General features: G+C 41.2%; 1 protein-coding gene across 3 annotated transcripts in view; it reads right to left on the bottom strand.

Annotated features, from left to right (window-relative positions):
* TEX2 (testis expressed 2) overlaps positions 1-13,551 on the bottom strand; it is a 43,227-nt gene that overhangs the window by 9,120 nt on the left and 20,556 nt on the right. For all 3 annotated transcript variants that reach the window (XR_010349555.1, XM_064395149.1, XM_064395150.1), the window contains 5 exons: positions 7,563-7,763; positions 5,600-5,927; positions 4,216-4,463; positions 2,751-2,900; positions 1,297-1,396 (listed from right to left, as the gene is read on the bottom strand). Coding sequence is in view for 2 of the 3 variants with exons in the window: in XM_064395149.1 (XP_064251219.1) it covers positions 1,297-1,396; positions 2,751-2,900; positions 4,216-4,463; positions 5,600-5,927; positions 7,563-7,763 (1,027 nt within the window). In the remaining variant the exon portion in view is untranslated. The remainder of the gene's footprint in view (positions 1-1,296; positions 1,397-2,750; positions 2,901-4,215; positions 4,464-5,599; positions 5,928-7,562; positions 7,764-13,551) is intronic.

The raw sequence follows: 13,551 nt of genomic DNA, 5'->3' as shown, positions 1-13,551 counted from the left end.
TCCCACACAGCATCAATATGCTTCAGTTCCCCAAATACTGACTGCACTCCAGCTTATTCCATCTATTCAACTCTCATTTCTCTTAAAAATACAGATTTTGGTCCTCATGACAACCAAACAGTTTGCTCTTTTCAAACACGCTTTGTTTATACAGCTCAGTGGAAAATAATCTGTGGAAAAGTTGAGAGCAATGTACCCAGTGTTTTATAGATAAGGCTTTTCCCCAAAGGGTTGCAAGTCTCAAGCAGATAAGGGCAAACAACAGCATTTGGATACAACAGGCAGCATTAATTAATGTATGTCCAAGAAGATTTTAATATTTTCCCAAAGTCTGCTTTGCTCAGATTTATGAGGGAAAGGTTAGCACTTACTATCCTCATGCTTTTGGTCAGTGATTTGAGTGGCACAAAGTTTTAGTATTAGTTAGTATTTCTATTTTAGTATTAGTTAGTATTTAGTATTATTAGTATTTCTCCTAAAGCCCATGCATCTGGTATTCTTGCAAAGGTCAGGTGACCACACCAGGTCTTGCAAGGAAATATTTCCCTTTAGACCAATTAGAAATTTCTCCACGTTGAGTGGAGAAACTCTGATACAATTTAAAATTAAAAACTGCTCTGGTTACATCTTAGATGGCATCTAGCTGTCCTCAACACATAGAATAAATGCTTTTGAAGCTAAAAAAGCATTATTCCAAGTTTTTCTTTTTTGCAAGACTACTTAAGTGACATGAGCATCCTCAAATATGTGACCATATGTTAGCCAGAAGGAACAGAAAACAAACACAATTCATCAAGCAGCAGTATGAAAGTCATCCAGCTTTAAAATAAGCTGTATTTAATATTTAGAACATAAAATGATCCTGTATTTTGAAGTGTATTTAAAAAAAAACCCCACTATTCTTGTTTTCCAAGTGATTACAACTATATTTTCTGAATCCCTGTTTTCAGAATAGGGCAGCTTCTCTTGGAGAGACAAACCTGTTTTCTCCCATGGCACAGAATCAGATCTGTCCCAAGGAGATGTGCATTGCCCTCTGCAGTCCCTGACAGTATCAGATAAGTGTCTGCATCTCTGCTGCATGCAAATTTTAGTCCAGTAATTATTTCCTATGGAAAGACATGATCACAATTCCATATATACAGAATTACATTTACACCAAGCCTGAGACAGAGACCCCTGAGTATCTCAGAATAAGCTCTTACTACATGTACCTAAAACATGCAGAAGGTGAACAGATCAACATTCTCCACAGATACAAAGGCAATACCAGCACCTGCTATTTTTGCATTTTACCTCTGTGATCAATAGAAGGTTTGAAGGCTTGAAGGATCTTGGGCACTGCTATCCCCATGTCAAGCTCAGTCAGAGTCAGCTCATTCATGAAGTAGGGCAGCTAAAAGGACAGAATATAAAAAAATCAAATATGTGTTATGAAACTAAAGATCAGTTTCCTGAGAGAAGAAAGCTCATTAAACTTAAGGAATGGACTGAGCTGAAGTGTCACCAGTGAAAGAACACAAATATAATTACACTAAATTCTTACTATTCTAGAATTTCACAGCTGCCAATTTCAAAACTTTTTAGGGAGAGACTGGGCATCTGAACTTGTCTTTTAAATTATGCTGAAGTTTAGATGCTGACCTTAAATCATCAGCATGCTTTTTAGTCAAAGTATGTAAAAAGCTCAAGAATGAAGTGTAAATCCTATTTCACTGTGAATAAAAATCAAATACTTCTTTGGATTTTAACTTCAATCATATATTTTATCACTGATGTTTTATCAATGTCTCAGCTTCTTTTATCTTGGGCAAATTCTTTCACAGAACATTACCTTTTAAATCTGTATCATAGTTTTAGTAAAACAGAGGCACAGGAATCACGATTCAGGTATCTTACTCTTCTAATTGACTGAAAACATATCTCCTGTGAATAGACACTGCTTTAACACATCAAAAAATACACCCAAGTCCCCACTGCCAGTCTTTCCACTTAAAAAGTTACCAGTGAGATGTCTGGGTACCCTGCTGTCACAATTGTGGAAGCAGACAGGGCAGATTTAGGCTACTGGTGATTTCCCAAAGCAAAGGCAGCACTATCTCACAGCTGGGGCTGGCAGCTAAATTTCTGAGCTTTTGTAAGCAAGACAGCAACTTCCTTTGCCTTTAGGAACAGGCAAACTCCTGCCCAGACACCAGGAGCTGAAGGCTGTGGTGAACTGCTGCTGCTCAGAAGGGTTACAGAAGGCAAGGGGAAGACTGAGAAGTCACTCACATCCCTTCACCCTTGAGATGGTGCAGCTGATGGAAGCTGTGTCCTGTCACCCCACAGAGCTTTTTCCATAACTACTTCTCCCACTGACCTCCTGCAAGTAGTTTATGTCTGAAGTTAACAGGAACACACTACAGTTGTGGTTCCCTGATGTCCTCCACCTTAAAAGCAATCTACTGTTTCCCAAAGAAGATTTCCTCATTTATATGCAGTTCTATCCATCTCTAATGTAAATACAATAATACTTTAATTTTTACATAAAAATTTGACAGATACAAATAGCTAATCCAGCTGTAGTTCATTTTAAACAGAAGCAGCAAAGTTCACATGCATCAGAAACTGAACAGCCATTCTGTAGCACATTAATTGTCTTTTACATGTAAGTATAAAGTAAGTCTTTCTTGTGCTCTTTTAAAACTCAGAGACTGTGTTTCACTTCCTTCAAAAGAGTGTATAATGCAAGTATCCAGATCAGGTACCTTTATTTTGCTAAGCTTCATTTGGATCTTCTTCGACACTAGATCAGACCAATACTTCTCTCCTAAAAAATCCCAAAATATTCTTCCAAGCAGAGCGTTCACCCAGGCCTCCTGTTCCTCTTCTTCAGCTTCCACACTGGCATCTGACAACTGAAAACATAAAGCTGGTTATTCAGCTCTATAAATTCCATAAAATAAGGAAAGAAAAGACCTGATTTATATGGGAAGCTCAGTGTTAAGAGCCTGGGTCAACTCAGAACACCAAATGCTCAGCACAGGGAGCAGCTCTACAAATGCATCAGCTGGGCTGCCACGAGCCTGTCATCATCCTGACATGCAGCAGAGGGAATGAGACCACACAGATACAGATTGACCTCTGGCAATGAAATGAGAAAGTTCTATGTAATTTAACCTCTGGCAGAAAAAGCAGATAAACCCAGAGTGGGCAGACTTATAAACTGTGTTTGCAGTAAGGGATACTCTCTCTTCCTCCCTTGCCAGGAAGAACAGGCACTCTACTCTTCCTTTGTTTTACCAAAAAATTGGAAAGCAAGACCCAACCCTACATCCTTAAATCCAGTTCAGAAACACCACAAATAGATGATAAACACAGCATAGGGAATCACACTCCTTCCTGTGTTTGAATATGGGATTCAGGAAACTATATTGTCCCCTCTGCTGCATTTTTGTTCACAGTCCAAGAGAATTCTGTCTTGATTTCCTTGAGAACCATCTTGAAACACCTGGAAATATTATATATTCAGATGCTGCTTCACTGACTACACACACAAAATCCAATGCAGCTGAAATAATTTTGGGTGTGTACACACATTACCATGAAAAAACAGGAAGTTTCCATGAAGGAAACACAACATACTAAGTGCCTGCAATGACAGAAGAATTCACCACCCTACATTATTCCAGGCAGAACTCCTGAAGCCAGCAGACAGGCAGCGCTTTCTAAGACAGGCAGGTAGATGCTGCAGTTCTGAACATCATCTCTTGGCAGCTACTGCTTGCAAGGGCTGCAGCCAGGCTGTGCCAGGGTGAGGAGCCTCTGCTGTGACGCAGGTTCCCTGCCAGCACTGCTCAGCTATTTATAGAATGGCTTCTGACACGTGCCAGATTCAGCAGCAAATCCATCACAGCTTCAGGAGTGGCTGGGGGCTAGAATATGTTTTCCTGGGGGAACACAAGATGTGTTTATTCATACACTACACCATGGCCTCCTATTCCCTTTTCTGGGTGTTGTATGAAAGTCTGGAAACAAAGATGCATGATATGAATTGCCACTATTTTAAATAAAAAGTGGTCATGCTTAACATTAAAGATGTGTTTATTATGAGTGTTGTATTTAGTATTAAGGTTCTGTTTACTGAGAGTGACTGAAATGCAGTCCAGGAGATCAAAGGATTAGTAAGAGCTACAGAAGCTGTTCACTTTTCCTTTGGAGCACAAGCATTACCTTTTTCACAGCTGTAGGGCTGCTGTCTGCACTGAGGACTGGACTACCTGAAGGGCTTTTCTTTTCTTGTGGAACACACTTTGCCATATAAATATTGTAGTCCAGAAGCATTTTCTGCCTCACGTTGCCAGCCAGGTCCTTGTGCTTTGGCTGGGATGTGATTTCTTCTGCGCTTCCCTTGCTGCTGCTCCGGCTGTGTGTGAGCACTCCAGACTGACTATCAGCTCTGCTGTGTGCTGGCAGCACCCCTGCATTCAAAGGAATAATACCTGTTCAACAGAGAGCAAATCTGACAGCCAAATACCAACAGTGTATCATCAGACTTCAAAGGAACGTGTTTATTCCACAGATATTTCTCCTGAAAAAAAGACCAGCATGGTGCTTTCTTATTTTAAAGGCTAAAAGCAAATTCTACTGCTGTGTGTTTAGGTGGTCCTAAACCCAAATTAGCCAGTATTTGCTATGAGTCAGCACTCAGCAGGGTGTGGGACGGGAGGAGTCAGCTGATCAATAGCATATTTAAATATGGACACTCACATATGTATAACACATGGCAGAATTCCCAACAGCCCTGCTGGATAACGCCTAAAATAAAAGTCAGGTGATTGAAATGCACCTATGGCTAAAGTTTGGAGTTTTTTTACTAATCTAATTATAGGCTGTTACAATTAGAAGGACTGTGAAAAGCATGTAACTATTGGAATTTTAATTTTGTATTTGCATTTCAAGAACTTATGTGTCAGAAACAATGTTAACTAATTTTTAAGAAGCTTCTCAGAGAATAAAGGCAGAAAAGCATGAGTCATTCAGTTTGAAATCACATCAGAGGACAGGTTTAAATTAATATTCCAAACAACTGATCAATACTATAGACTAATGTTTATTGGTTCAGATATATATATATATATATATATATATATATATTGGGCAGGACCCTTTATTTAGACAGAGAAATGTATTTTCTTGTGACACTAACCCATGAGAAAGCCCTATCGTTTACAGGAAACTAGAGTGGAAGGAAGGATGGAGGAGGAAGAATAAGTAATGAAAGAACTGAGCCTGCCTAATACTGCAAGTGTTGACACCAGTTCCAAAATACAGAAAAAGAAGAGACTGAACAATTCCTCCTTACAAATATGACAGGAGTTATTACAGTCACTGACAAACAGTGTATTAAATAAAAGAGTCTAAAACCAGTCATATTTGAAAGCATAGAGCCAAGAGGGAAAAGGTGGGGGTAAGGTGGCAACGAGAGGCCAAGGTAAGGAGAAGAGTATCTTTGGTATTTTTTTTTTTGCTTGTAAAGATCACTGTGGCACCACCAAAACATAACTGGGGTTTGTTTCTTTTAACAGACTTCTACAAGAATACAAAATCTGAGTACCTGGCTTGCTCCCACTGGGTTGCTTCTTTACTTCAGACTTGAGCTTTGATGCGAGAAGGAACCTCCTGAACCACTCCTCCTTCTCCCTGCCCGTCCTTCCAAAGAGGTAAAGCACTTGATCCTTTTGGCAAGTGGACTTGGCTCCATCCTGAGGCTTCTTGGATTCCTCATTGTTCGAGTCCCCCTTTTCAGCAGGTTTCTCCTCTGCAGTCTCCTTCTCAGGCTGGGCCTTGGCCATGAAGTCATCCTGCTTGGCGAGTTCAATGCAAATTGGGTATTTCTTATTCCAAATGCGTTTCCGTGCCAGGCTCTTGGGAACCAGGGAAATCTGAAGGATATATGAAAGGGTTAAATGAATTTATTTTTCACTTGTATCCTCTGTGTTTCTATACTCAAGTAAAGAACACAGGAATGCAAGAGATAAAGATCCCACACTGGATCTGCCAGTTTGACTCAAAATTTCTGGATGTCTAACCCACTGCCATCACTAAGTCTTTGGTGAGCCAAGCCTTGGAATTAAAACAAAGGCCATTTAAGCAGATTATATCATGTGCATTAGAAACTCTGTTTTCATTTAGATGATCTTATTCTTATGGACTTACAGAAAAAATAGAAAATCCAAGAACTTTATTTCTGGGACCACAGAGAGATAAATAGATAATAAGATAAAATAATCAGAGTCCAAAGTGAGTTTTGAACACAACTTTTCATGCCCACCTTATGAAATTGAGTGTTGGAAATTGGTGACAGACACATCAAATACATAAAAGTCAAGCTATAAGACTGATTTGCAGATAATTACATTCTAAACTCAGTATATTTATATCAAATAAAGACAGTGCAAGTGATTAGAGGAGTGGTTTTAAAAAAAGAGTTAAAAATTCTTATGTGGGGGGTCTGTACTCAGCAGTGTTCCCCAAAAACTGTGGGCAAGTCCCTTGAAGAGTAGGCATCCTTTGTTTATTGCAGTCAGGGCACTTGGCCCTTCCGTAATCAATTTGGGCTAGGTGGGGGGAAGCACTGGAAATTTTTCTAAGATACCACAGGGAACCACCATCAGTCAAGTGCTCTCACATGATAGCTCTGCTTGTCTTCATGATGGGAAAACAAATCTGCAAAAGGCAGGAATCTCATTTTTTTTAATCTTTTCACTTCTTCCTTTAATGGAAGGCAGAGCTGACAGCACACTCCTTTCCCATACAGACTCACAGCAAGGGAGGGAGATTTTCCTCACTGTTGCCTTGGTCCCTCTCTCCCTCTCTCTTCCAGTCAAGTGAAGTGTGGTTGTTGCCTCCTACATCTGTACTGCCACAGCCCTCGACTGATGCAGCACATTAAAAAAATCCATTCCCTTCATAATTAGGTATTGATGCATTGTTTAAAACAATACCAATGGAATCAACTTCACGTGGCAACTCTTGACATATTTGAGGGAGGCAAACAACATGTAGGAAAACTGTCCTAGCATTATTGTTGATGCACTCTTCCAACTGCAAAAATCCCCATTTCCTTCCCCAGACTGGGGGTACCTGGAGCAGGTCACGTTCCCGACACCTCTCACTCTCCTTCACATTCACATGTGATGTACATTCCCTCTTCGAGTGAAACAGAAATGTTGTCTCAGCTGCCTTGGGGTAGAGACAACCACCAAAGATGAGGCATTTTGGTGTAACCTTCAGAACAGTCATCTCATGCATCGGGAACGAGTCTCAGAGCTCCCATGAGTTAACTCTGCTCTCTACTGCCAGAGGAAAAAATGCCTTTCCCTTACTGTGTAAATATGTACTTTCTTCCAAATCCTGCTCAATCTTCCTCCCCAGCACAATCTTTTGCAAGTTAGTCACGACAACAGTTTTGTTTAAATAATGACAGAACGTGAAAATAGAGGAGTGAAAAAAAACCAGAGTCAAAAAGAATTTGCGAAGTATTTTTTGTTAAAATCATATATAAGTAAGACACTCACCTTGCTGTCTGTTAGTTCATAAATTTTTTGACTGACATATGTGACTTCAGGCTTTGGCTCATTGTACACAGCTCTCCTAGAAATATTTTTATTGGGTTTTGAAAGTCGTAGGGTGCTGCCTTCAAGTCGCACATAGACAGAGTGAGTCAACGTAGCATGGTATGTTTCTGGATCATAATTATAAATTTCATTCATCCATCCCTAGAGAAGAAGACACTGTTAACAGGCTTTTAAGCTGCTGGAAAACCAAGTACAGCATGTACCTAAAAACTTTAAATTATTATCCAACTTTCTGCCAAAGTTATTTCACTTAGTGCACAAACAGAACAAGGCAATAAATGCCCTAAACAAGGTAGCACCAAACCAACAGAGCAGGAGATGAGGATGAGATCTTAAGTCTTGTGTTTTTTCTGACTCCGGCACTTTGTCTGTGTGGCACAGGGTGCTCACCCACCCAGGAGCCACGGTGGGATCTGCAGACACAGGATGCCCAAAGAGCCACAGGGCAGGAGGGCTGAGCAGCAAAGCAAGCTCAGACACTTCAATCACCCAGAGCCTAGGCAGAGCAAACAGCCCGTCTGCTCACAGACAGCACTGACACTGGAATCACCACAATCAAGGACTCAGTGGAAGACCACAATGGAGTTTGCTTTCATGCACCATCACAGTTTGAGATCATTTAACATGTTGTGTAACTGCCCAGCTACAACACAGGAGTCATACATGTGGATTAAATTCAATTAATTTGTGTGCTGTAAAAGAAACACAAAACAAACCAGCCAGTCCTGCTGTAACAAGCCTCTAAGTGCTGACTCTGATCATGGGGGTGGTATTGCTTCTCTTCTCCAACATCTGACTACAGAAATAGAGATGATAAATGGGGTTGAAGGTAGGCAGAATACTCATTCAAGGAGAAGTTTTCCTTCTCTTAACCCGCCATGCAACATTCTTTGATCATTGTTTTTATCTGCACATCAGAACCTTGAATTCAGCATACTCAGTATTCATCAATGTCAACAGAAAGTGAAGGGGAGCAGAAAGGCAAATGGCAACTTTGCAAACACCTGCATGACGACAGTGTGGGGAAGTGGGGAGAGCTGAATAAGCACCCCAGTATTTCTCAAAACAAAAAGTCATAACTACTTTATGCAAAACATCCCAAAAATTACTGCAAGATTTCAACTTATTAAAGAAGTTCCACCTACACACAGAAATGTAAAATTTTTCTTTTATGCTAATTTCCTTCAGTTTCAGTGCCACATAATTTCCCACAGTAGACAGCATACACTTTCTTAGGTGCCATAGTAACAGTGATATCTGTTTTGCTTACTCCAACATCTAGCTCCATTTCCACTACAAACCCTGAAAAAAACTAGATAAATTAGCATTTCTTTTATGTTCAGGAAAGATTAAGTCATTCATCTTTGCTCAGCTCCAAAGCAGATTATGTCTTTTATTAATAGAAATGCCTATACCAGGACATACTCGTTGAAGAAGCTTTATGGCTGTTTTTTTCCTTACAGCGTGTTATACACAACTCCCGTATAGGAAATATAATGCACGAGGAAGAATTTTCTATAAGCCATCAAACTGCACAGCAGGGTTGAGGCACATCCCATCTCCTTCCTAGAAATTATTTAGCCAAGACATCTTTGAGCAGACAGCAATTAATTTTCAGCCAGGAACTCCAGCTGGACTTACTGAAGCACAAGAACATCACATGAGCTGCCCAAAGCCACGGTGTGCGGGAACTGGAATATCCATATGGCCCACAGATCTCTGGAGCTACTCCCACCTGCCCCCATCAGATCTCCAAGCTATTTCTAGCTCAGACAAAGTCTGGAGCCTGCAGCCAGGCAAACATACAGATGGGAATTTGCTGCCTCAGAAGTTTCTTGCCTTCTCCTGGAAGGCCGTTCAGCCAACACCAGCTGGCACAGAGCAAGGGCTGCTTGGAGAGTGGGTCATTATAGGAAGCTTAGTCACAGGAGCCCTTTCTCTAAGTCTAATAAGCTTTCTATTTCCAGTAGAAAGGTTGGAAACTTGTGGGTACATGTGGTACCCAGGAAGGAAGGTCAGACTGCACCTGACATTCCTTTAACTGCCTGCTTGAGACGGAGCTGTGATGAAAACAACACATGACTTACCCATCAAAATCCTGACTTCCCTGTGCCAAAGTAAGTAAAAATCCCTCCTGGTTTTCTGATATCTACCATGTGTTCAGGCCTTCCAGTTCAAACAAATGGATTAGCTGTACAGTCTGCCAAACACACAATTCTCACACCCTGTAGTGCCTCCCCTGCTCACCCATAACCCAACAGAAGTGCAAACACAGCACAACCACCAGGTTATCAGCAACTGGAGAACCAAGCTCAGGTTTAAGTATTTGGGGTTTTATTTTCAGACAACAGGAGGGATGAAAGAGACAGCACATTACTGCAAACCCTCCTTGAACATAAAATTTATTTTTCTAATTTCTAAGGATGAAGTTTCTTCTTTGCACTCAGATGTTCATGTTATTTGTTACAGAGATACACTGCATAGCTGACAGTAAAATGTCAGCTTCACTAAATGGCCATTCTTCCCTCTATTAATGAAATTGAAAACATGTGGCAGCCACAGAAATTTTATCTAACAGTGTTAAAGGAGGAAACAACACCACCTGCCTTCTCACTTCAGTGATCTTCAGTTCTGTAAACTAGCTTAAAAAACACTGAGAAGTTTATCCAAGAAGCCCCTAAAGTCATTCCAAAGTTCCTGCACTTTAAGAACAATTTCAGCAGAATTACCTCTGCCTCTCTTTTTGCAAAACCAAATTGGAACAAAAGATTCACAGCCCACGGAAACAGTTTTGCAATGCACCCAAACAGGGAAATTGTGTTACCATAACGTGCTAGCAACAGATAAATTCTCCCAAACTACTGAAGCAACAATGGACTTCCTTGTGTAGGAGAGGAGCGACTGTAGGATAGGTCTCCTCTGTTCCAGCAAAGTTGTTAAAATAAGAAATTTAGTAATTCTGGGAGGACAATGACCATAGTCATATGCCAGGGTGCAGCTGCTGGCCATTTACACTGATCCTGTGATCTCCATTTCTAAAGGCCAGCAGTTGCTCCACGCTCCCAGCAGAATGTGCCTGGCCATGAGGCTGGAGAGCGCCCTGAACACGGAGCTGCTCCTGGGGCTGGGCAGCACCATGGCTCTGCCAGCCCAGGCCACAGCTCCAGCCCAGGGCTCTGCCAGCCCAGGGCTCTGCCAGCCCAGGCCACGGCTCCAGCCCAGGGCTCTGCCAGCCCAGGCCACAGCTCCAGCCCACAGCTCCAGCCCAGGCCACAGCTCCAGCCCATGGCTCTGCCAGCCCAGGCCACAGCTCCAGCCCAGGGCTCTGCCAGCCCAGGCCACAGCTCCAGCCCAGGGCTCTGCCAGCCCAGGCCACAGCTCCAGCCCAGGGCTCTGCCAGCCCAGGCCGCAGCTCCAGCCCAGGGCTCTGCCAGCCCAGGCCACAGCTCCAGCCCATGGCTCTGCCCCTGCTCCGCCCGGGAGCACCCAGCTCATGGGACACGACAAAAACAGCTTTAAAAGTCCCCCTCAGTTTGGTTTTCCTTTCCTGACTCTGGGCTCCAAATATTTTATTAAACTGCAGTTCAATAGAATAATTCATGCAAGAACTGCACAGTCAGGCCTTGTAGGTACCAACTTTCTCGTGTTACTTATTTAAGGTCTCAGGTGTGTTACAACCTGAGAGGGGAGGATAGGGAGAACTGCAAAAGATCCTTATGAAGGATCCAGAGGGCTGGGGGAACAAACCTGGCCTGTGGGTAAAAATAAATTAAAATCATTACTTATGATACTTTCAAATACATAAATAAAAGAATCAGCAAATGCCATTTTCACAATACAAGCCCAAATCAGGATTAAAACTGTCTCTAAAGTTTCTCAGTCATATGAACTGGTTAATAGCCATTATTTATTAAATTATATTATCAACTGTTTTAGCACCAAAATTTTTTCAAGACTGTTGATCACTCAAATCATGCACTTGTATTACTATCCCTCTTGTTACCACTATTTTATAATACCTCAATAGTATTTTGCTTCATAAATGAGGGGAAAATATAATGCATTTTTTGAGCTTCTTTCACAGGGAATCCAAAGACACAAAAAAGGTCTAAGGCAGGAGAAACAACCACCACCTTAACTAGAAGAAACATTTATCTGCCAGAGGCCACTGTCAAACGTGAAATCCCTTGGATGGTTCTCAGGAATAGCACACTGATTAAAAGCCTCCTCTTTCTGTACAGCTGGGGCTCAAAGCCTCCATTTCTCCAGCAGGCACTGCCACTGCGTTCTCCTAAAAGTTCTTTCTAATGGAAAGGGTAAATATATAATTTCCATTTTAGCTGTTACTTAAAACCTTTCATATCAGTCAGCACAACACAAGAGAACGCAGAGCTGAAAGGCCAAGAAGGAAGTTAGAAAAGACTAATGGATTAAAGAAGGAAAAAATGTGGGCAGAGAAAAAACCCAAAAAATCCCCAAAAGATAAAAAGGGAGCCAGAGAACTGAAAACTAAGGGAATAGGCAGATACAAAAACATGCAATGAAGATTCAGGGGGTTTGTGCATTTTCTGGCTGGGGGGATGTTTCCCCCCAGTACCAAGGACATTTGACTGAAGTACAGACACCTACAGAAACACTTACCAGCACAAGAGTCATTTACTTTTTCCCACTGCCAAGAACAGTTTTGTGGGAGACAATAATCTGTTCAAGTATTTCAGCAATTGCTGAGGGGAATTTTGCACTAGTTTTCGAAACCTAGGAAATGCAAACCTCTCAAACAATGTTTACATGGGGGAGGATGCACACATACTTGTACAAAAATAACTTGACAGCAGCTTGGCAGAATCCCAACCCTGTGAGCCCCATATGAAGGGATCTTAGAGCATTTATCATAATTGCACAGCAGCAGTCCAGGCCAGAATACCAGACCAACAAGTTCTGGAAAGAACATCTTTATGCAAGAGCATCAAGTTTGATTTTCCTATATTCCCCTGAGTTTTGTTACAGATTAAGTCTTTAGCTGCCTTTTGAGAGAATCTAAGCTGTCCAGTACTCATTTTGACAGATGTAAACAGAACATAGTTGTATGAAGTGGGAATAATAACTTGCAATCTGCTAAATCATATTACATTATGTTCCACTACAACGTGGGCAGAGCTGAATTGTAAACTCCTGAAGCATTTACATATTAAAGACAATTACTTTGTGTGTTATGAACAAAAGAAACATTCATCAGGTCATAAAACCCATTAATCTACATTTATGCAGACTTCTCTGCGCTGTTCATTTCTTGCCTACAGCCATTTTCATAAGATGTAACTTCTCAATAAAAGCACTAAAATATAATTTAAAGGTTTCTGAGCAAAAGCTGACATCTCAGAAATAGCCTAACACAGAGACAGCCTAACATTTGCACGTGGGAGTAGCAGGTAATTCAGTTGGGCAGACAGGAGTGTTCAGTCTGAATTCACTATAACCACAACTCGTATCATTCACAAAAAAAAGGGAACACCAAGGTAGAATAAGGGCTAGACATGCAATTACCACTGTTATGCAACAAAAGTAGAGTTTTATATTCTGTTTTTCTAACTTTTCAGTTACCTAAAGACACATGAAATTGGCCATCAATACATTATAGATTCTACAGTATATACCCATCTGAATTTAAATCCATTAAACCTTTGTGCTGCTACAATTGGGGATGCACCTTCAAACAGCTCAATTTAATATTTACACAAATACAAAAAATGCCTCCACAGATACTCTCATCAGCAGGTGATATCAAGTGAAGGTTATACCACCAGCACTCAGAAATGCTTCTGCCGCACATCAGAAACCAGTAGATGTTTTTATTGCTTAGAATTCTGAAATTGGGAAAATATTAATTCATCACAGATGGAGATTAGGAGGGCAGCACAGAAGCACTGAA

The sequence above is a fragment of the Passer domesticus genome, chromosome 20 (genome assembly GCF_036417665.1).
Source record: "Passer domesticus isolate bPasDom1 chromosome 20, bPasDom1.hap1, whole genome shotgun sequence".
Lineage (NCBI taxonomy): Eukaryota > Metazoa > Chordata > Aves > Passeriformes > Passeridae > Passer > Passer domesticus.
The sequence above is the reverse complement of the archived record's forward strand: the minus strand, read 5'-3'. Positions and strand labels throughout refer to the sequence as shown.